General features: G+C 40.3%; 1 protein-coding gene across 1 annotated transcript; it reads left to right on the top strand.

Annotated features, from left to right (window-relative positions):
- Positions 1-10,834: 10,834 nt before the first annotated feature.
- Positions 10,835-24,434, top strand: LOC143030472 (uncharacterized). The gene is made up of 6 exons (XM_076193621.1): positions 10,835-12,658; positions 12,993-13,090; positions 13,187-13,364; positions 16,211-16,410; positions 21,926-21,932; positions 22,494-24,434. The coding sequence occupies exons 1-6, from the start codon at positions 11,129-11,131 to the stop codon at positions 23,535-23,537; spliced, it is 3,057 nt and encodes a 1,018-aa protein (XP_076049736.1). The 5' UTR covers positions 10,835-11,128; the 3' UTR covers positions 23,538-24,434.
- Positions 24,435-25,485: the final 1,051 nt, after the last annotated feature.

Below are 25,485 nucleotides of genomic sequence, written 5' to 3'. Positions count from 1 at the left end.
TATTCAAGAATTTAAGAACAAACTTGATGCTGAATGATACAAAGATGGGTCACTACCAGTATAGCTCTATTCCTGTATAATATAACAAGGTAAAAATACACTGGGCTCCAGCCTGCCAGATAAACCATATCAGGTGTCTTGAATAGAAAGGGGAAAATACTGGCATCATGCATAAGTCATTTTGTCTTCTAACATCAAACATTCTTAGAACCATGTTTCATACCGAGGGATGTGGCATTTTCCCCTTTCAATACTAGACATCTCATATAAGGAAAGATTAAAAGCACTGGCTCTGTCAACTTTGAAAATTTGAAGAGAAAGTGGTGATATGATTACAGTATTCAGGTCACTAAATAGGATAGATTACATTGACAGAAGAGATCTCTTAAGGTTAGTAGGGCTTAAAGAGGTCATGAGCACAAATTATGAAAGACTACATGTCTAAAGGATGTGAAGAAATAGTTTTCCATGTAGATGCATCAATACTTGGAGTAGTTTAGGTGATATAGCCCAAGCTGGAACAAAACATGAATTCAATTCAAAATGTGATCATTGCAAGTCAAAAATATACACCAAGTTGGAATTGTATATGAATTTGAGGTTGGGTATGATAAGCTGGAGTCAGTGATGTTATCCAACAACTGTTGCTTCCTTCCTATACACTACAATTAGTTAAATTCACTTGTGTGTTTCATGTCATGATTATGGATTGAAACAACATGGAACAAGGTCAGTGTGGCCTGTGAGACATACATTTAATCATTTTAACACAATTGTATTTCAGTTTTGTCATATCGTGGTTTCAATATACTGATTAATACGACAATCATTTATTTACCTATTTAATTTGTTTTGTACAGATCAAGTAGGAGTCCACTGTTTCTATAACATATTAGTTAAAACTTAAATTAAAAAATTTCCAGCACATATAAGTTGAGATGATGAACAGATTTTTGATATTCTGGTCCTATAAAACATTCACTATTAAATAAATCATAACAATTTCATGCAGAACTTTGAGCCAAGTATAAAACATGGGTTTAGGTTTGGATCTAATGAATATCTCCCCACACAACTCCAGTCTTTTATGAGAAATGTGCAATGCAATATCTTGTTAGAAAAGTTTCTATTTTGTGTGGGTTATCATGTGACTTTTGAAAATATCTCACAAGAAAACTGCATCATATTCCATTTGAAATTCCTCCTTCATGAGAAAGCTACATTGCACAGGTTACAGTGGAAACGCTTCTTCCCACATAAGACATCACATGCTATTTCAAATCTCCTTTTGGTGAGAAGGCTTCATGTTACAGGTCATGTTGCTGGACAGGCATTTCTCCAGTGTGGGTCATCACATGATATTTGATAATCCTTTCATGAGAAAGCTGTATCACACGAGTCACACTAGAAAGGCTATTCTCCAAAGTGAATAAGCGCATGACATTTGAGATGAATATTCTAGAATGGTCTCTCTCGTATGTGGGTCATCATGTGACATTAGAGACGACTCTGTTTGTGAGAAAATCACATCACACAGATGACACTGGAATGGCTTCTCTCCAGTGTGTGAGCCACAATATGAAGTTGGGTGACACTTGTGTGCAAAAGCTGCATCACAACAGTGACACTTGAATATGGTCCTCTCAAGTGTGGGTCATCATGTGAGATTTGAGTAATACGGAATTATATGTGGCATCAAGGATGACCAGCTCCATGGACAGTTACTCAGGAAAGAGGTATCCCGAAAAGATACTTTACTACAATGCAGAAAGCAAGAGCCAAGTGAGAATCAGATGAAAGAAATTGGTGCTGGTGTAAGCAATTTGTGTGTCCACAGTATCAAACCTAAGAAGAAAGAAGAATCGCAGTCCTTAAATCTAAGTTATGTCTCTCATAGATCTTGCAAATTCTGCAGTTATCAACATGTTTTTGGAAGGAATAATTGCCCAGCTAACAACAAAAAGTGTTGAAAGTGTGATCTAGGAAAACAAAAAGCATGTATGTCAAATTAACAAAGAAGATTTGTCATCAGATGTAGACTCGGAGGAATGTTATGAGAAAGCAGTAGGAAATTTACAAGTAGGGAATAAAAGAAAATCTGTGTTCAAGGCAATAGCAGGTGAGCCAGATCAAGAGGGTCGCCTTCCTCTTCTCCTTCAGGCCAAATCAGTGTCATTTCAGTTGGATACAGGAGCTGAGGTGAGTTCTACCCAAAAGTGTTTATGACAAGTTGCAGAATGAAAAGCCTGAACTGAAACACACAAAAACAATACGAATTGCTTTAACTAGAGGTAAAACTAAACCCCTTGGCAAGTGCACAACTCTAAAGAATATCACCTCAATTTCTATATTGTTGATATGAATTGTGTTCAACTATTAAGTAAAGGTATTTGTAAACTTTTAGGAGTTGTAAAATTCTTGAATGTGGCTCAATGAGAGACCATATTGGAGGTAACCACTGACAAGGTATTATATAAATACAAGGATGTCTGAATAGAATCACCAGTGGCGGTGATGTCGATCAAATCATTCCGACTGTCGTCCCCGGATTCGAAACTGGGCTCGTGAATTCTCACTGCCATCGCCTTACCCACTGAGCTACTGACCCTATAAAATTCACAAACCTGGAAGTTAATCTACTTCACGAGGTACTAAGACGACTGCTAACTGCCGTCCGTACTTATTATTTCACGGTGAACCAGGGCTCTTAGCTAGTGGTTAAGACCGGTACGTTACCCTTGTTTTGTGCGTCCTAGATACATTGCAGTGACGCGTCCGCAAAGACGTCCCGGCCAGCCAGCGGTCAGCCAATCAGGAACTTGGAAAGCTCCCCACGTTCCCGTCAGCCTCCTTTAAAAGGATACACACACACACCTCTCACGAAACAGAGCCACGACCCACGCACAAACATCTTCACTTACTTTTTCTTCGACTAAACTTCGCTTCCTGTCGAACTTTCTCTTAAACTACATCTCATTTCAGTTTACCTCCCACTAAAAAAAAAATCCGTATTTCCACCTTTCTCTACTACTACGCCTCCTACCATTTTCTAAACTTTTGTTGGTGATATAATCTGATCTTCCTCCTGGCGTCAGCGCTGCCGTCCAAGCTCCAGTCCAGTTCTCCTGAGCCACGACCATCAACAAACCCCTAATCGCTCGCAAATCGCCCGGTGGCAATAGCCCTCTTTTATACACTACTATCTTTTCATTTTCTTACAGACATTCATCCCCACCCACAAAAACCGATCCCGCGCATGTGGGTGGTCTTTCCTAGGAATTCAGAATTCAGAATTCCGATCTCTCCCGACTTCTCTCCCGGGCTCAACTCCAAGCAGCAGTTCTCTCCAGCAAGAGGCCTTGGGACTAGTTCTCCCCAGCAAGCTGCCTCGGGACCAGTTCTCTCCAGCAAGCTGCCTCGGGACCACTCCTCTCCAGCAAGCTGCCTCGGGACCAGTTCGCTCCAGCAAGCCGCCAGCAAGTCGTCTCATTCGCTCCTGTGTGTGGCTCTTGGCCCACAGCCACGACGCTTGATGAGGCCCTCATTGTTCACTCCGGACCTTCTCCCAACGAGACCAGACTACGTCCGTTCCCTCCGAGCCTATTAACCATTAATAAACCTTAGTTTTAGTGTTATTGTGAGTCACATTTTCCCTGGCTTGTCCATATCGAACCAAACCAACGACAACATCACTTCAGTTTTGTTTTTGTTCATTTTTAGACAATTTCTTTCTAGTCCCGTGTTCCGTCTCTATCGCGGTGGTTTTCAACCTGTGGTCCCGACATGGGCCCCTAAGGAGTCAGTGTTCTACGATCGGGAACCCAAACTAAAAACTAGTGGTGTGTTTAGTGAATGCCAACTGATTCTATTCAGTGTTGAATTGGTTTCCAGGAGGCTAGAGGACAGCAATACATAAGTGTGGGCTACATGGGAAAGTGTGTTGAGGACTCCTGCTCTGTCGTGTCAGCAATCACAACTGCATCATAGAATTATAGAAAAAAATTGCAGAAATAGAAAATCGACAGAGAAAATAGAAATAGAAGATAAAGATAAAACAGGTATAGAAATAAAGATAGAAAACAGAAAATAGAAATACCAATGAAATAGTAATATATACAAAAAATAATAGAAAATACATATATGAAATAGAAATGTATAGAAAATGTAAAATGAAAATGTGAATATGAAATGGAATATACAAATATGGAATAGAGACAAAAAATAGAAAATGCGAAACATAGTCTAAGAAATGAGATATAGAATATAAAACATAGAATAGAAAAATAGAGAAGATAATGTAGAAAACTTTCACCTCCACCTTTATGTCATTTGTTTACATATGACGACGTAGCCCGTCAAGCTGCACTGTCAGTTATTTAAAGAACTTGTTTTCGTGGCTGTGCTTTGTACAGGTTAAACAAGTGTACCTTCTTGAATTGGTAAGAGCAATGATATAGGGGTAAGATAACTTAATGTATTTGCCACTCTTCAATTCTCGTTCGCACTGTATATGGTATTCTGAGCAAGGGTGGGTGTTTATCAAAATGTTTGCCAATCTCACAGCTGCAATTACCAATACCATTGGCTAGCTCTTATCATTCTAATGTATTCTGAACTCCAGGTCTAAGTACCACAAACTAATAGTAACGTCAGCAGCTATAAAAAATGGTAGAACATCTTTTTAATTACCAAGGGTTGGTACGAGCACAGAAATTACCCCTCAATTCTTGTTACACATAAAAGACCTTTTCATTACAAACAAGATGCTTATTTAGTTTTTTAAATCGCTTTAAAAATAAGGGAGATACGGCATTTTGAAATTTTCTGGGATTCCAAATTTTTGGCTTAAAGTAGGTACAGGCAAAAAAAAAAAAAAGTTGCATATGTAAGACAATTTCATTAGAAATAAAACACTTTTTAAATATTTTAAATAGCTCAAAAAATAAGGGAAATACAATTTTTATTTTTATTTTTTATTATTATTATTTTTTAATCCTGAATTTTTGGCTAGATTTTACCAAACCTAAGTGTGAGAATTGAGGTGAGTGGTCCAATTTTATTGAAATTAGGAATACTTGGTTTTTATGGGTCAACCAATCACCTGAGCATGTCAAAAACAATTTGGGACATCTCCATCATACCAAATTTGCCTTTTCATGGCAACTATGAAGTTGTCAATTTAGAGATTATCATCAATAAAATCCAAACCACTGGCCCAATTGACATGCAACTTGGCATGTGAAGGTTTTATGGATCAACAAATCATCTGAGCATGTCTAAAACAATGTAGGACCTTCCTTTTATACTATTCTTACTAATACCTATCATGTTGCCATGGCAACTATTGTGAATTTAGAGATAATCATCCATAAATCCAAACTGCTGGCTCAACTGACATGCAACTTGGCATATGAAGGTTTTATGGGTCAACAAATCACCTGAGCATGTCACAAACAATGTAGGACCTTCCTTTTATGCTATTCTTACTAACACTGATCATGTTGCCATGGCAATAATTAAGACTGTACACATGGGTCCGCGTGCAGTGTCACCATTGCAGTTGGAATTTTAGATATTGCCGCTGCAATTTTGAGCAACCTATTGAACTAGGTTCTCCTGAGTTTGACCTTGGTAGCGTTTGATGCATGCGCAGGTGGTTCAAAATGTCTTCCTGTTCTAGAAGTTTAGATTCAGTTCTTTAAAAATAGAAGTATTGCTGCTAGATGGCATCTGCTGGCAAAACCTGACAATCCAAAACTTGTTTTCCAGTGGCAAATGCACAGCTGCATCGTGATCAACAATCTTGAAGTCACTCATTTCTGGGAAAAGCAAGCTAAAAAACACGAATATCACATTCAAAAGTTATTATATAGTTTTCCTTTAGATTTCCATATGGAAAACTAAATTGCCAGTGCAATGATCCAAATTTATGCTTAAATTGGTGAAACTCAGTCAGTTTTTGAAAAAGCAGCTAAACTTCTAGGACAGGAAGATATTTTGAATCACCTGCATACAAGTTGAATGCAAACAGAGCTCAAACTGAGAAAAACCCATTTGAATGGGTTGCTAAAACTGTCAGTGGAAACCTTCCGTCCAAGATGGGGCACCCCTACGGACCAGAGCCACACATCATTTCGTTTGTGATAGAGGAGGACTCTGCTCACAGAGAAATGATGAAACTTTTATTATACTGCTACTGTCCTTCCATTATGCTCCCCCAACCCCTTGTTGCTGTCCTGTACCATTTCTCAGAATTTCATTTCCTTGCTTCGCCTACCCTGTAGTGGGGGGAAAAGAATACTGCCATCAAGTATTTCCACTTGGATCGTAAGAGACAAGAAACACGGGACGGGGATTGGGACCAGGCATTCTTCTCCCTGAGAGAAGGGGTGGATATACTAGTAAGTGAAGAGATAGGTAAACGTGTAGTGGAGTGGAAGGAGGTTTCTTCAAGGATAATGTGGATGAAGGTGAAACTGGGAAAGGAGATGTGGGTTCTTGTAAGTGCATATGGGCCTGGTAGTGAGAAGAGTGTAGAAGAAAGGAAGGCTTTTTGGATAGATTTAAATGAGTGCATAGAGGGATTAGGGAGGAACGTCAATGTAGTAGTATTGGGAGACCTTAATGCAAGGGTAGGAAATGAACCAATAGATGGGGTGGTTGGGAAATGTGGAGTTCTAGGAAAGAATCATAGTGGAGAGTTGATGGTGGAGATGTGTCTAGAGAGTTGAGTTGATGATAGCAAATGCAGTGTTTCGGAAGAAAGTCAAGCATAAGTACACATGGGAGAAGGGTGGTAGATAGAGCATTAATGGACTATGTAGTGGTAGATAGGAGTATAATAGGAAGAGTTGAGGATGTACATGTGCTAAGGGGAGAGAGTGGTGGAATATCAGATCATTTTTTGGTTGAAGGTAAGTTGAGAGTGGAGGATAGATGGAGAAAGAGGAAAAGGACAAAAGTTATGGAGGTGGTTAGAGTGAATTATTTAAAGGAAAAGGAGAAGGAGTACAAGAAGCTGAGAGAGGAGTGGGAGGGAGTGAAGGATAGAGTAGAGCTAGGAGAGGAGGAGGAATGGGGATGGTTCAAGGAGGGAGTTACAAAGTGTGCGAAGATGGTGTGTGGAACAAGAAGGACAGGAGGAAATAGAAGGAAGGGTAGTGAATGGTGGGATGAGGAAAGAAAGAATGTTATAGAAGAGAAGAAGCAAGCTTTCACAGATTGGTTACAAAATGGGATGAGGGAATCATATGAGAGGTACAAAGAAAAGAGAAGTAAAGCACAAGGTAAAGGAGGCAAAGAGGAGAGCAGATGTGAAATGGGGTATGAGTATGACAGAAAATTTTGAAAGTAATAAAAAGATGTTTTGGAAAGAAATTAAGAGAGGAAGAGGAGGCAAATCAAGTAGAGAAGAAAAGGTAAAAGGTGCAGATGGAGAGATGATAATGGAAGAGAAGGCAGTAAGGGGAAGATGGGCAGAGTATTTTAGGGAGTTGCTAAATGTGAAGGAGGATAAGGAGGGAATGATAGTTGCATTGGGAAGTGCTAAGAAAATGGCCGTGGTGAGTGAGGAAAATGGAGGAGAAATAAGGAAGGATAAAGTGAAGGCAATTGTTAAGATGATGAAAGCAGGTAAGGCACATGGTCTGGATGAATCCCATTCAGAATGTCTTAAAAAAGGAGGTACAGTGATGGTGGACTGGCTGGTGAGGTTATTTAATATTTGCTGGAGAAAGGGTAGAGTGCCGGAGGACTTGAGGAGTGCCTGTATAGTTTCACTTTACAATGGAAAAGGGGACAAGTGTGAATGTAGTAGTTTCAAAGGGATTAGCTTGTTAAGTGTAGTTGGGATGGCTTATGGGAGGATCTTGATTGAGAGGATTGAGAGAGGAACAGAGGGAGCAATTGGCGAGGAACAGTGTGGTTTTAGGACAAGTAGAGGTTGCGTAGATCAGATTTTTGTGGTAAGACAGATATGTGAGAAAGCTATAGAAGATAAGGATGTTTATTGGGCTTTTATGGATCTGGAAAAGACTTGTGACAGGGTAGACAGGAAGGCACTATGGGAGGTTTTGCTGATATATGGGATACAGGTACTCCTCGTTTAACGACCTACTCGGTTAACGACAACTCGGAGTAACGACGGGCTTTATGACGTCGTTTAACGTAAATCTCCCGAAGTTACGACGTCGTGTACGATAATTAAGTTGGCTGAGGCAAATTTGTATGATGTTATAAATGAACTTGTACGGTGGATATTACCTGTGAGGTAAAGTGTTCTGAAGCTTAGGTCTACATTACCATCCAGCAAGCTGAAAAAACTACCTGGGGTACAGTATATACCGGTAGTGGTAAATTTTTAGTTTCGACCAAAGGGCGCAATATAGCAATAGAAAATTAATTTTGTAAATTGTAATATATCAACGTAATAGGCAATTTTGTGAGCGGAAAAAAAAGGTGCTAAAATAAATTTCGTAAGTAACGAAGTCATGTCGGACGAATGGTACACCATGTTTGTTATGATAGATGCCGATGTCGAAGAAATGAAAGGATAAATCCGTCTAACCTAAACTAAACTAACCTAACCTGTGTTTGATAAATCATTACCTGCAAATTAAATGTCATCCGGCTCGTCCTCGTGAGAGACGTTGGCAGACGACAAGATGGCGTCCCGATCCTATGCTACCGACTTCGTTCATTAGCATATTTTCTTGTAGCATGGTATTTTTTACTTTCATTTCCGCCCACAAAATTGCATATTACGTTGATACATTTTAATTTACAAAATTAATAATTAAATTTCTATTGCTATATTGCGTCCATGGTCGAAACTAAAAAAATACCCCGGTATTCAATATGGAATGTCAGCATACGTGGATTTGGTCATATACGGTAATTTCAGGAACCTAACCACCGTAAATAAACAGTAAATAAAGCTTTAATGTACTGTATAAAAGAGGGAAAATACACGAAAATAAAGATACATGTATTGCTGGACATTGTACATACAGTACATGTACGTATATGTATACACTTTCGCTTAACGACCAATTCGGTTAACGACGGCGCGCTGGTCCCAATTGTCGTCGTTAAACGAGGAGTATCTGTAGGAGGAAAGCTTCTGGGAGCTGTCAAGAGTTTTTACGATAGTAGAGCATGTGTCAGGATTAGAAATGGAGAGAGTGAGTGGTTCGAGGTAAATGTGGGACTTCGTCAGGGATGTGTTATGTCACCCTGGCTGTTCAACTTATACATGGATGGGGTGGTGCAAGAGGTAAATGCAAGGGTGGTGGGTCAGGGATTGGAGATGTTTAAAGAAAACGGAGAAAAGTGGGAGGTGAGCCAGCTGTTGTTTGTGGACAACACTGCACTTGTAGCAGGAGGGATTGAGGAAGTTGGTGACAGAGTTTGGGAGAGTGTGTGAAAGAAGAAAGTTGAAGATTAATGTGGATAAAAGTAAGGTGATGAGATGTACAAGGGGTGGAAGGGAGAGTGACTGGAGGAAGTAGATAGTTTTAGATACTTGGGTGCAAACGTGGCAGGAAAGGGTGGAGTGGAGGTGGAGGTAGAATGTAGACTGAGAGAAGCGAGTAAATGCCTTGGTGGATTAAAAAGTGTAATGAGGAATAGACATTTGGGAATGGATGCTAAGAGGAAATTGTATGAAGGAGTGATTGTGCCAACAGCACTGTATGGGGCAGAAACATGGAACATAAGAGAGAAGGAGTTTGAATGTGTTTGAGATGAGGTGTCTGAGAAGTATGATGGGGGTTACTAGGCTGGATAGAGCAAGAAATGAGGTGAGGAGGAGAACAGGAGTGATAAGGGAGTTGGGAGATAGGGCGGATGAAAGAGTATTGGGATGGTTTGGACACATGGAAAGAATGAGTGAAGAAAGACTAGTAAAAGAGGTATGGAAGGCAGATGAGGAGGGAGTGAACATGAGGGGGCAACCTAGGATGAGATGGATGGATGGGGTGAATGGGGCTTTGGGGAAGAGGGGAATGTATGTTGAGGATGAACGGGAGAGGACAGAAGATAGGTGAATGGAGAATGGTTGTATATGGATGATGTTGTGATGCATGAGGTGGAATGGATGGGGGGGTGAGGTAGTATGTGTGAGCAAAATTTGAAGCAGCCCGAAATGATTTCTCCCCGTCTTCTCCTTTTCTGCATGAGGGGGGAGGGGGGTCGCCGATTTAATGAATCGGCCTTGCTGTGGATGTGCTGTGCCTTGCAACACTGCCTGTGACCCAGGGCAGTGGACAAGATGCAGGGATGACCTGTCATCCAGGTGCCAAGATAAGAGGGAGGGTAGAGGGTGGAAGGGAGTGGAGTGTATTTAGGGATGGAATGGATGGGAATGGTTTTTATACCTTTTTCTTTTTGGCTACCTCCCTTGTAAGGGGGAAAAAGCCTTTGGTGTATGTACAGTATGTATGTATTAAATGATCTGTAGATTTAAAATGTTTTATTCAACAGGTATTTTACTGAATCTGATGACAAAAGATATGGATAATACCTCTGCAGTTTCCTAGATGAATTTTATTTATTACATTTTGTTAAGAATGATAACACATTCAAACAGCACTGTTGTGGCCAGCTGGGCCATTGTCCATTTCCAAATATCATGACATGATGAAAAAGCTATAGCAAAATTTGGTTCTGGTTGAGTTTGTACTTATGTAGCTTTAGGATGATTTTCACCTCATTTCTAATGAAAAAGTAGAATGGAATATGGTATCACCATATCTGGCAGTGTTTCTTCCTATTTTATGTTAGGCCATGGCATGTGCAAAGGGTCTGTTTAGGAACAAACTTGAGTATGAAATTGTTTGTGTACAAAACATCCACTATCTCATTAGAGTATATTGCACACTTTCAGAGTTAGATGTTATTATAACTACATTTTTTTTCAGGATGAAGGTAAATATCACCACTGCATTGAAAGAGCTACCTGTAGATTCCATACTTGTTATACAATGAAAAGGACCTAGTGTGACATCTGTGGCACACTTATATCACTAGTCATCTTAGATATCACATGATGACCTACACTGGAGGGAAGCCTTTCCAGTGTGACCTGTGCAGTTGAGACTTCTTGCAAAAGGGTTCTCTCACAAAGCATATGATGAGCCACACAGGAGAGAAGCCTTTCCAGTGTGACCTGTGTGATTCTGCTTTCTCACAAAAGAATGTTCTTACATTGCATATGTGGACCCATACAGGAGAGAAGCCTTACCAGTGTGGCCTGTGTGATAAAGCTTTCTCTCAAAATAAATCCCTCAAAGATCACATGATGATCCATGCAGGAGAGAAACCTTTCAAGTGTGAACTTTGTGATTCTGCTTTTATACAAAAGGTTCATCTCACACGGCATATGATGACCCACACAGGAGATGAGCCTTTCCAGTGTGACCTGTGTGGTTCTGCTTTCTCAAGAAAGGATGTTCTTACATTGCATATGAGGACCCATACAGGAGAGAAGCCTTTCCAGTGTGACCTTTGTGATTCTGCTTTTTCACAAAAGGGTACTCTCACACAGCATATGAGGACCCACACAGGAGAGAAGCCTTTCAAGTGTGACCTTTGTGATTCTGCTTTTTCACAAAAGAATGTTCTTACATTGCATATGAGGACCCACACAGGAGAGAAGCCTTTCCAGTGTGAACTTTGTGATTCTGTTTTTTCACAAAAGAATGTTCTTAGATTGCATATGAGAACCCACACAGGAGAAAAGCCTTTCCAGTGTGACCTGTGTGATTCTGCTTTCTCGAAAAAGAGTATTCTTACATTGCATATGAGGACCCATACAGGAGAGAAGCCTTTCCAGTGTGGCCTGTGTGATAAAGCTTTCTCTCAAAATAATTCCCTCAAAGATCATATCAGAACCCACATAGGAGACAAGCCTTTCAAGTGTGACCTTTGTGTTTCTGGGTTTTTTTTACAAAAGGTTCATCTCACACGGCATATGATGACCCACACAAGAGAGAAGCCTTTCCAGTGTGGCCTGTGTGAGAAAGCTTTCTCACAAAAGAGTAATCTCACACAGCATATGAGGACCCACACAGGAGACAAGCCTTTCCAGTGTGACCTGTGTGGTTCTGCCTTCTCAAGAAAGGTTGCTCTCACAGAGCATATGAGGACCCACACAGGAGAGAAGCCTTTCCAGTGTGACCTTTGTTATTCTGCTTTTTCACTAAAGCATACTCTCACACAGCATATGAGGACCCACACAGGAGAGAAGACTTTCAAGTGTGACCTTTGTGATTCTGCTTTTTCAAGAAAGGGTACTCTCACAGAACATATGAGGACCCATACAGGAGAGAAGCCTTTCCAGTGTGATATATGTGAATCTGCTTTCTCACAAAAGCATAATCTCACACAGCATATGAGGACCCACACTGGGGAGAAGCCTTTCCAGTGTGATATATGTGAATCTGCTTTCTCACAAAAGCATAATCTCACACAGCATTTGAGAACCCACACAGGAGACAAGCCTTTCCAATGTGATCTGTGTGGTTCTGCTTTCTCAAAAAAGGATCTTCTTACATTGCATATGAGGACCCACACAGGCGAGAAGCCTTTCCAGTGTGACCTTTGTGATTCTGCTTTTTCAGTGAAGGGTACTCTCACACAGCATAGGATGACCCACACTGGAGAAAAGCCATTCTAGTGTGATAAAGCTTTCACCTTATTGGAGGTAACCACTGACAAGGTATTATGTAAATACATGGATGTGTTTGATGGACTAGGATGTTTAGAGGGTGAATTACAGAGGTAGATCCAAATGTTAGACCAGTGGCTCATCCTCCATGTAAAGTGCCTGTAACCTTGAAGGATAGATTGAAATGTGAATTAGATGATATGGAAAGGAAAGGTGCGATCATCAGAGAAAGTTGTCCAGCAGATTGGGTTAACAGTATGGTCATTGTAGATAAAGTAAATTAAGGATATGTCTAGATCCTAGAGATTTAAATAAGGCTTTAAAGAGGCAACACTATCCCCTACCAACTATTGAAGAAGTGTCAACAAGGCCTACTGATGATGCCAAAATGTTTTATGTATTAGATGCTACAAAGGGTTTTTGGCAAATGAAATTAGATGAAGTGAGTCTTCCAAACTACTCATATTTAACACTTGTTTTGGTAGGTATAAGTACTTACATCTTTCTTTTTGGCATTAGTCCTGCTCCAGAAATTTATCAGAGGTACATCCATGAGCTGTTTGATGATCTTGAGGGAGTGGAAATCATAATGGATGATATATTGGTGTATGGTAGTTCTGAAGCCCAACATGACATAAGGCTTGAAAAAGTTCTTAGAAGATGCCAAAAAAGAAATTTAAAGTTAAATTCAAGCAAGGTAAAACTTAAAACTAGGCAGTTAGAGTACATTGGTCATATATTAACAGCTGATGTCAAATCCATTAAGGAGTTTCCAGCCCCTTGAGTTAAGCAAGAACTACTAAGATTTCTGGGAATGATTAATTACTTAGGAAAGTTTATTCCAAATATGTCTGATATCAATGAACCTCTGAGAAGTTTGCTGGAGAAAGGAAAAGATTTCAAGTGGGAAGGAGCTCAAGAGACATGTTTTCAAAAACTTTAAAATATGGTCAGTGAAGCACCAGTTTTGAGATGTTATTATTTGTAAACCAGTCATTTTGACCATTGATGCCTTGAGGTATACTGTAGGGGCATGTGTTTTACAAGAAGATCACCCTATTGCCTATGCTGCCATGTCCCTAACCAAGACTCAGAGAAATTACACCTAAAATAGAGAAAGAGCTCCTAGCTATAGATTTGGGAGCAGAAAAATGTCATTTTTATCTGTATGGCAGAAGTGAGGTAATTGTAGACACTGACCATAAACCCTTAGAGAGTATTTTTAAGAAATCCCTGTCTTCAGTCCCTCCGAGGTTACAGAAAATGCTTCTAAGACTTCAGAAATATTCACTGCAAGTACAACATAAGAAAGGCAAAGATATGTACTGTACATGGCTGATGCTCTGAGTAGAGTTAGCTGGGCTGAAGAAATGCAAAATGAAGATTTAGAGGTTGAAATGAATTTTGTAACAAACGAACAGCTAGATGCCTCAGGTAATTTAAAGTTTCTTAAAGACAATACTAAGATAGTGTATTTTAGACACAAAGTATTTACTTTAGAAGGATGGCCTGATTCTAGAAGAGTCACTCGGTGACCCCAGAAGGGGGGACTGCCCGTGCGTCGGTTTGGGTGGCAGTGTATAGCAAGGGCCACGGGTGTGTGGATGTGTGTGTGTGGGTGGACGAAGGTGGGAGATGTGCAGAGGGTCGTGTTAGAAGCTAGATGGTAGGAAAATTATCATAGGGACTTTGCTGTGTGTATCCAAGTACGATTAACCCATTCAACTCCAATGACAAGATGTCTTGTCATTTGGTCAAATAAAACAAAAAATCATAATAAAACAACAAAATGTTTGATGATCAAACAGCACCAGAAAAATATGACGTCATCAGTCCTCCTCCCCGAGGAGGACTGATGACGTCATATTTTTCTGGTGCTGTTTGATCATCAAACATTTTGTTGTTTTATTATGATTTTTTGTTTTATTTGACCAAATCACAAGACATCTTGTCATCGGAGTTGAATGGGTTAAGGGCTGACCCAGAAGCAACCACAGGAATGGGATTTCTATGGAAAACAAGTAAATCACCTTTCCGACCCACAGGATGACAGGTGGTATTAGACATGGAACTACCTAGTGTAGGCTTCATGGTCTCTTGCAGTCTCCTTCATTCTTATATTCTTATGTGACAAGTCCAGTAGACATGAAGGTACAGTACATCTAAGAGGGTTATTAATGGTTTCAGTGAGATTAGAACATGTAAAGGGTGAAGCCCCTTACAGGGCTAGATTTATAATGATTTGATGCAATTTTGCAATTTCTTTACAAATATTTATAAAATTCCTTTATCCATCGGTTCGATGATAACATGTTGTCACAACTTTGCGTTGTGACACACTGGCTATTACTTCTCATTTTTCTTTCGTCTCGTTTCAGCACTTTTCGGCTATTACTCTCCTCTACTCTATGGAATCGTTGGAAGTCTCACGGCCTCTAATAACTATTTCTTGACATTTTCCCTCCCCCTTCTCTCCACTAACTGTTGTGTCAAGTTAGCAGTCAGTTGCAGTGCCTTAACGAGTTTGAGTGTTCCCTATTTGATCAAGAATTTCCTCCCTCATTTCGTTCAAGGTGTCTCTTCGCACAGTTGCAGTGCCTTAACGAGTTTGAGAGTTCCCTATTTGCTCAAGAATTTCCTCCCCCATTTCGTGCAAGGTGTCTCTTCATGCGAAGAGACACCTTGAACGAAATGGGGGAGGAAATTCTTGAGCAAATAGGGAACTCTCAAACTCGTCAAGGCACTGCAACTGTGCGAAGAGACACCTTGAACGAAATGGGGGAGGAAATTCTTGAGATATTACTTCCAATGATTCCCTAGAGTAGAGGAGAGTAATAGCCGAAAAGACATCACGAATCTTATGGTGTTAAGATTGGAATAACTCAACCTCTCAGTTTTACTGTTCAGTTTTAACTTGGTACTTTATGATTAGGACTGGTGTGTTTCATTCACCCAGGTGTTACAGTTCGAATTGGTTCTATGACGGTTTCAAATCCCCCCACCCTGCGCGTTTGCCACTTCTCGTATAGGCTAGTTAGGATCATATAGTCCTTTCTCGTAACTAGTGATTACCTCAAAGGACTACAAGAAGTAATTCAACTCCTACATAAACGTTGCATTGCATTCCTTTCAAAACTGGTGATTAGAAAAGGGAGCACTGGCAACAGTGTATTGGAAAAAGCAGTTGACCCGACGCGGACGGTCTCCAAGTAGTTAACCTCAGGTTCGTACAGGGTGAGGTGGACCACACGTGCTCTCGGAAGAACCAGACGTGTCCCACTCTCCCATAGGGTGACTATCGAGGATTTTAAACATCAATCCGACTCGTTTACCCATCGCCGGCCATACAAAAGTGATTCGTATGCCTAGTGTCCCGGAGACTTCTTGAAATGAGACAAGTGTTACGCACAGTGACACAAAGACGTATTGGAGCGTGCGTGATCTGTGACGCGACGGGTTCTGCCTTCAGAGTCTGCAAGTCCATTCGGAGTGCATGTCGAACCCACTCCAGTGACTCAATAACTAGGACATGACTTTATTCAGTGTGGTGAGATCTGGAAAAGGAAGTCTTCGGAAGCGGATTCGCTCCCCGCCACGAGGCGTGCCAACAGCAAAGGGCGGTTTCCGCTGCCCTCCGTACCACGTGTGTGGCCAAGACCAGTGGCCTCGTCCTGTACAACCGAGGACATGTACTCATTTGAAGTCTTTATCCGGCAGTGCGCTATCCTCGGAGAGACTCCAGAGTAAACCGAGGTATTTAGATATGATCTAGTTAGGGGCCAAAGCGCGCAGGGCTTGCCAGGTAGGGAAACGTAAGTCGTAAGTAAATAGGGCAAGTTAACCCATTAAACTCCGATGACAAGATGTCTTGTCATTTGGTCAAATAAAACAAAAAATCATAAAACACCAAAATGTTTGATCAAACACCAGAAAAATATGACGTTAGTCCTCGCTCGCGAGCGAAGCGAGGACTGACGTCATATTTTTTCTGGTTGATCAAACATTTTGGTGTTTTATGATTTTTTGTTTTATTTGACCAAATGACAAGACATCTTGTCATCGGAGTTTAATGGGTTAATAGATTGAATACTTAAAGATTCCAGTTGCATGTCATTGATTGTAGAAATAATTTTAATCAATAAACTTGGTGTAGTATGTTCTGTTTGATTAGCCTAGGGCACGGTGCTATATGAGTTTGTTCCCCTCTTTGATTGCATGCATAGTTTGGGAATGTCCATGGTCCCGGCCGGTATCCCAAATTTCCTGGACTCTGGCTGCTCCCACTGTAGCTATCCCCCTTTGCCAATTTCCCAGTGCACGAGAATTATCATGCCCCACAACCACCACCTCCTCCTTCCACTGTCCAGGGATTTCGGGAATTATATGTTCCTGGAAGTGTTGCATTGTCCTTTTCAATATAATACTCCATAAGTTTTTTGACGGGAAAGATGTAATATTATGAGAATTATATTTCTTACTCTGATTTGATAATTAACAAAGTTACTGTGGTGTGGATGTGGTGAATATGGCACAGACGAGGACGCGCGGTTGGCACCCCTGGTTGGGGTGGGGGGTAAAAAGGCGCGAGGAGTTGGTACCCCGGGAGGGGGGGAGGCGTTCGCTGGTCGTTGCGCGTGGGCAGTGTAGTGAGGGCCACAGGTGTGTCCATGTCTGTGTGAGTGGTGTGAAGGGGGGGGGGGCGACTTGGCTGTGTTACAAGTTAGATGGTAGGAAAAATAGCATAGGGACCGTGTCGTGTGAATCCAAGGAGGATTAAAGACTGAAGCAGAAGCAACTACAGGAATGCGATATATATATGTATATATATATATATATATATTGTCCAACTACGAGACAAAACGCCACATTCCGCCACAACACAAACCCGGAGGCTCCCTAGCGCACGTGACATTTCGTCCCTGCCCGTAATACCAGGTGACCTCCCCCAGTGATTAGCAAGTATAGTAACTCTAGTATAAAACTTAGATCTTTACTAGAATCTTTGGATTAATTCTTATCCCTATAGCTACTGAAGAAGGGTCTTGAACCCGAAATCGCGATCTAGCTAATATGACTACATACAGCCAAGTCATAAATTTCCTTCCTAAGGAAAACAAATCCTTAATAAGGTATATGGAAAATACCATTAAGAAAATTATTAATGCACAACTAGCCATCATTTTTAATGAAACATATATATATATATATGTGTGTGTGTGTGTACATATATATATTACATACATATTCTGTTAAAAACAACAGCAAAAGAAATGTTAATTAACTTTTTTGCGTGAGCTCTCAAGCTTGCGAAAAGTAGATTTCTGGTAGGGGGAGAGGGAGCAAATAAAATGTCCAAAACTGATAGGAAACACAAAAGTTATAATGAACACAAAAGTACAGCACACAGTAAACAAAACACAAGAAATTAATACAAAAAATACAGCCAAAGACAATATAAGCAGAAAAAATTAAACATCAAGATGTTTCGTAGGAGGTTTGTCAATCTCACGTAGTATATAAATACACATGCCCAGAGGAGGACTGCACGCCCCTTTCGGTCTACATGGGAAGGACGACCACCACATTATCCAGAAGAATCACCATGCACTTGCAACACGGAGGGCCTAAGCAACACCACTGGATCCAGCATCGACACCACCTCGACTATGGTCAAAAACATCAAAGTTGTGGCAAAAGAGGAGGACCCACAGCGCTTGGCTATCTTGGAAGCCATCTGGATAAAGGAGCTGCAACCTGCTATTAATAGGCAAGTAAATGACTTCGCCCTCCTCCCTAGCATGAAACCTGTTCGGAGGAGCCAGATGGACAACCCCAAGAAATCGGAGTCTCCTCCACAGAGGCCTCCCATTCCCCGCCAAAGGGAAGAACCTCCTACCATACGTCGTTCTCAAAGACTGAGAAAAAGATTGGCGCCGAACCCGGGAGTGACCTCTCCAAGTACCGTTTACGCCAACCCGTGATCTGTCCCAGTGTTCCGTAATTATACGTGACCTCCCCCAGTTACAACACGGTGACTTCTCCCCGTGTGCCTTAGTTTTATTTCCTTGGCTTGTCCGGCGAACCTAACCACAACAAAAGCTCGAAGTTGAGAATAATATTTGACATCATTCATCAAGTCATATGTCACCCTTCACTGAAGTATTCCTGCTGTGATATTTATGCCCTCGTTTTGTGTGTCCTACATACATCACTTCAGTTTTGTTTTTATTGATTTCTAGACAATTTCTTTCTAGTCCCGTGTTCAGTCTCTATCGCGGTGGTTTTCAATCTGTGGTCCCGACATGGTCCCCAAAGGAGTCAGTGTTCTACGATCGGGACCCCAAACTAAAAACTAGTGGTGTTTAGTGAATGCCAACTGATTCTATTCAGTGTTGAATTGGTTTCCAGGAGGCTACAGGACAGCAATACATAAGTGTGGGCTACATGGGAAAGTATGTTGAGGGCTCCTGCTCTATCGTATCAGCAATCACAACTGCATCATAGAATTATAGAAAAAATGTGTAGAAATAGAAAATTGATAGAGAAAATAGAAATAAAACATAGATGTAGAATTAAAAATAGAAATAGTAATTAAAATAGTAATATAAACAAAAATAATAGAAAACACGAATAAGAAATAGAAATATAGGCCTATATAAAATATAAATAGAAAATGAAAATGTAAATATGAAATAGAAATAAGAAAATAGAATATACAAATATGAAATAGAAATGAAAAATAGAAAATGCGAAACATAATCTAAAACAAAATATTAGATATAAAATATGAAACATGGAAAAATAGAGATGTACAGAAAACTTTCACCTCCACCCTTGTGTCATTTGTTTACATATGACGCCATAGCCCGTCAAGCATTGAGTTGCACTCGGTCAGTTATCTAAAGAACTTGTTTTCGTGGCTGTGCTTTGTACAGGTTAAACAAGTGTACCTTCTTCTTGAATTCGTAAGTGCAATGATATAGGGGTAAGACAACTTAGTGCATTTGCTACTCTTCCATTCTCGTTCGCACTGTATATGGTATTCTGAGCAAGGGTGGGTGTTTATCAGAATGTTTGCCAAACTCACAGCTGCAATTACCAATACCATTGACTAGCTCTTATCATTCTAATGTACTCTGAACTCCAGATATAAAAACCGCAAACTAATAGTAACGTCAGCAGCTACATAGAAAAAAAGGTAGAACATCTTTATATTTACCAAGGGTTGGTACAACCACTGAAATTCCAAGTTTGGTTGAACCCTTCAGTTCTTGTTGCCTGTAAAAGACCTTTTCATTACAAACAGAAGTTTTTTTTTAATCACTTTAAAAATAAGGGAGATACGGCATTTTGAAATTTTCTGGAATTCCAAATTTTTGGCTTAAAGTAGGTACAGGCAAACAAAAATATATATATAATAATAACCATTAAATTTGTGTTGCCTATGAAAGAAAATTTAATTAGAAATAAAAAAAGATATATATATTTTTTAAATAGCTTAGAAAATAAGGGAGATACGTTTTTTTTAGTCCAATTTTATTGAAATTTGGAATACAGTACTTGGTTTTTATGGGTCAAAAAATCACCTGAGCATGTCAAAAACAATTTGGGACATCTCCATCATACCAAATTTGCCTTTTCATGGCAACTATTAAGTTGTCAATTTAGAGATTATCATCAATAAAATCCAAACCATTGGCCCAATTGACATGCAACTTGGCGTGTAAAGGTTATATGGACCAACAAATCATGTGAGCATGTCTAAAGCAATGTAGGACCTTCCTTTTATACTTTTCTTACTAATACCTATCATGTTGCAATAGCAACTATTGTCAACCCCTTTGTTACCGACCTGTCAACCTTACGTAAACAAAAGTTTCAAACCGTCCCACAAATGGCTGGAGCCTTATGTTTGTAAACACAGACACTTACCACCACATGGGTAGAAATAACCCAGAAACCGAGGCCTTGAGAGCCCTCAATACACACAGCTTATAACTGTGACACGTGCGTGTCACGGGGAGCATGCTCGGTTCCTGGCGGGTGCACTCAGCCGTGACACGCAGGGGTCACAAAACACACATCTGGTACTCAAGGGGTTAAGAGATAATCATCCATAAATCCAAACTGGTGGCTCAATTGACATGCAACTTGGCATATGAAGGATTAATGGGTCAACAAATCACCTGAACATGTCATAAACAATGTAGGACTTTCCTTTTATGCTATTCATACTAACACCGATGATGTTAGTATGCTGATAGTAGTAATGTGGGACAAGCACACATATCAACTTCATAAATGTATTGGAAATACCAAAAATGGTTAATTGGTCATTCCCTGTCACAATACACTGTCCAACCAATGTACTGCATACAGGTGCCGATGATAGTACACCTGTCTGTACTGTTATTATGTTTTTGTATAAAGTGTTCATATGGGAAGTGTCCATTTGAGCAGAAATGTGGGACAAGCTCTAGTTAGAGCAAAGCTCATAGAACATCCAACTTGACATAAATTAATGTTAATAATCAGGGACACCTAAACTAAGAGAGTACTAATATAAAAAAAAGTTCCGCATATAGAATTGGGATTTTTTTATTTTTTTATTTGCCCATTATTGTCAAACGAGTGTCGCAACCAGAAAGGAAGAAATCACAGGCTTCCTTAAAGATGACCAGGTATGTGTATATAATTCCTCCAAGTTTAAATGACCTGTAGATTGAAAATGTTTTATACAAACAGGCATTTTACTGAATGTTACGAGAAAAGATATGGATGAATTTTATTTATTACGTGTTGTTAAGAATCTTAAATGATGTGACTTGCATCACTTATTTGAGACAAATGGACTGAATAAACCTTCCTTGAGTTGGTCATGTTTAGATTCAGGTCTTATGAGCCCAAACATGGTTTGTTATGGAGTTATATTAAGATATGACTGTTGTGGCCAGCGGGGCCATTGCCCACTTCCAAATATCATGACATGATAAAAAATCTATAGCAAAATTTGAATGGTTCTGGTGGAGTTAGTATGCATGTAGCTATAGGATGATTTTCACCTCATTTCTAATGAAAAAGTAGAATGGAATATGATATCACCATATCTGTAAGTGTTTCTTCCTATTTTATGTTAGGCCATGGCATGTGCAAAGAATCTTGAGTATAAATTGTTTGTGTACAAAACACCCACTAAGTCATTGGAGTATATTGCACACTTTCAGAGTTAGGTGATGTAATAGATACTTTTTTTTTCAGGATCCAGGTAAATATCACCACTTCATCGGAAGAACTGTCTGAATATCCCATACTTGTTATACAATGAAAAGGACCTTGTGTGATATCTGTGGCACAATTATATCACTAGTCATCTTAGATATCACATGACCCTCACTGGAGGGAAGCCTTCCAGTGTGACCTGTGCAGTTGAGCCTTCTCGCAAAAGGGTTCTCTCACAAAGCATATGATGAGCCACACAGGAGAGAAGCCTGTCCAGTGTGACCTGTGCAATGTAGCTTTCTCACAAAAGAATAATTTTTTCATGTGATAACCCACACTGGAGAAAATCCATTCCAGTGTGACTTATGTGAGAAAGCTTTCACACAAAACTGTCACCTAAAAAATCACTTCATGGCCCACAGAGAGAAGCATTTCCAGTGTGTGATTCTGTTTTCTCAAGAAAGGATGCTCTCACAAAGCACAGGATAGAGAAGCCTTTCCTGTGTTTCTGTTTTCTCATGAAAGGATTCTCTCACTAAGAATATGAAGATCCACACATGAGAAGCCTTTCCAATGTGGCCTGAGCAATTAAGATTTCCCATGAAAGAATAACCTCAGAGATCATGTAATGACCCACACAGGAGAGAAGCCTTTCCAGTGTGACCTGTGTGATTCTGATTTCTCACAAGAGGGTCATCTCAAGCAACATATGAGGACCCGTACAGGAGAGAAGCCTTTCCAGTGTGGCCTCTGTGATAAAGCTTTCTCACGAAATAATCACCTCAAAAATCACATGATGATCCATGCAGGAGAGACACCTTTCCAGTGTGACCTGTGCAGTTCTGCTTTCTTACAAAAGGATTATCTCACAAGGCATATGAGGACCCACACAAGAGAAAAGTCTTTCCAGTGTGGCCTGTGTGATAAAGATTTCTCACGCAAGAGTAATCTCACACAGCATATAAGGACCCACACAGGAGAGAAGCCTTTCCAATGTGATCTGTGTGGTTCTGCTTTCTCACATAAGTGTGTTCTCACAGAGCATATGAAGACCCACACAGGAGAGAAGCCTTTCCAGTGTGGCGTGTGTGAGAAAGTTTTCTCACAGAAGAGTAATCTCATACATCATATGATGACCCACACAGGAGACAAGCCTTTCCAGTGTGGTGTGTGTGGTTCTGCTTTCTCACGTAAGGGTGGTCTCACAAAGCATATGAGGACCCACACAGGAGAGAAGCCTTTCCAGTGTGACCTGTGTGATTCTGCTTTCTCACAAAAGTGTCATCTCACAGAGCATATGAGGACCCACACAGGAGAGAAGCCTTTCCAGTGCGACCTTTGTAATTCTGCTTTCTCACAAAAGTGTTCTCTCAGAAAGCATATGAGGACCCACACAGGAGAGAAGCCTTTCCAGTGTGGTATGTGTGAATCTGCTTTCTTACGTAGGAGTCATTTCACAGAGCATATGAGGACCCACACAGGAGAGAAGCCTTTCCAGTGTGACCTTTGTGATTCTGCTTTCTCACAAAAGGGTAATCTCAAACAGCACATAAAGACCCACACAGGAGAGAAGCCTTTCAAATGTGACCTGTGTGATTCTGCCTTTCCACGAAAGAGTTATCTCAGAGACCATATGAGGACCCACACATGAGAGAATCCTTTCCACTAAATGGTTCTCTTGCACATCATATGAGGACCCACACAGGATAGAAGCCTTTCCAGTGTGACCTTTGTGATTCTGCTTTTTCAGTAAAGGGTCTCACACAGCATATGAGGGCCCACACAGAGGAGAGAAGCCCTTCAAATGTGACCTGTGTGATTCTGCTTTCTCACAAAAGGGTGCTCTCAGAAAGCATATGAGGATCACTTGATGAACCACACAGGAGAGAAGCCTTTCCAGTGTGGTATGTGCTAAACCTTCCCCCACGAAAGAATCAGCTCAAAGATCACATTATGATCCACACAGGAGAGAAACCTTTACAGTGTGGCCTGCATGATAAAGCTTTCTCACTAAAGAATTGCCTCAAAGATCATGTGATGATCCACACAAGAGAGAAGATTTTCCAGTGTGACCTTTGTGATTCTGCTTTCTCACAAAAGGGTTCTCTCAGACAGCATATGAGGATCCACACTGGAGAGAAGCCTTTCCAGTGTAGCCTGCGAAATAAAGCTTTCTCATAAAAGAAGTAACTCAAATATCATTTGATAAGCCACACAGGAGAGAAGCCTTTCCAGTGTTTCCTATGTGATTAGGCTTTCCCATGAAAGAATCAGCTCAAAAACCACATGACTCACACAGGAGAGAAGCCTTTTCGATATGACCTTTGTGATTATGCTTTCTCGAAAAAGTGTCATCTCACAAGGCATATGAGGACCCACACTGGAGAGAAGCTTATCCAGTGTGACCCAGAGCAGTGGACAAGATGCAGGGATGACCCGTCATCCAGGAGGTGCCAAGACAAGAGGGAGGGAGGAGGGGAATGGAGTATATAGGTGATGGAATGGGTGGGAGTGGTTTCTATGCCTTTGTCTTTTTGGCTACCCCCTGTGTAAGGGGGAAAAAGCCTTTGGTATATGTATGTGTATATATATATAAATCATTTGTAAAGCTAGAAAGGTTAAATGTAATTATTCAGATGAATATGAAATATGTATTAAATATTTTTGCCAGCTCTGTTGTTGTTGCCATGCAAAGGACTCTTGAAATACAAAAATAGATAAATAAATAAAGATATATGCCTAATGATTTGTCTTATTTATGACACTCGGCACATAACTCCACCAATGTCAGTCACAAAATAAAAAAAATTATTTTGCCCAGGGTTGCAAAAATATCAAAAAGTCCTTGATCAGCATACATATTCGAATCTGCCTCAAAATAGAATAGCTCATTTCTTGGCCTGAGACCCACCTTACCACAAAATTTAATCATGAAAAGCCTTTTCATTGTGGCCTGTGCTGTAAAGGGTCACCATGGGTAACTTGTCACATGAGTTAAGTGGACAGATAATCCAGCCAATTTGGTTGCTTTTTTTATCGCATTGGTTATATATACTGTAAATGTACCGTCACACGTTAGTGTCACACCAGGTGCCATGTATACTCATGTAAAGCTAGTGTTAAGTTTTGAGTTGTATGTGATATTATTGAACTTTTTGTTGTTAAACCCATATCATTTGTTTGTATGAATACAGTATTGAGAGGTTCTCTTGCAACTGTCCAGCCTCCACTTCAGTTGACACTGTCCTAAGTACACAAGTATCATTGGCAAGAGAAGTCCCAACCAAATTTTCACTTGTCCATTGATGTCTGCCATATGAATGAGAAAAAGTAGAGGGCCGAGTGCTGAGCTTTGTGGCACTCCACTGGTGATGAGGGTCAACAGCAATCTTAATGTTTTTATCCTTTTTATGAACATGACTTCCAAAAATACAATACTGGGTTATAAGGGGAATTAAATATAATAATTTGCTCTATATTTGTACATCAAATCCTTAAGCTTAATGGGTAGCATGAAGAGAATTATTAATCACTTTGGAAGGCTCATCTTTGAACTAATCTGCCGGTCCATTCACTTTTCCTGACAATACGAATAAAGA

Source organism: Oratosquilla oratoria, chromosome 12 (genome assembly GCF_046742065.1).
Source record: "Oratosquilla oratoria isolate Oo_2021 chromosome 12, ASM4674206v1, whole genome shotgun sequence".
Lineage (NCBI taxonomy): Eukaryota > Metazoa > Arthropoda > Malacostraca > Stomatopoda > Squillidae > Oratosquilla > Oratosquilla oratoria.
The sequence above is the reverse complement of the archived record's forward strand: the minus strand, read 5'-3'. Positions and strand labels throughout refer to the sequence as shown.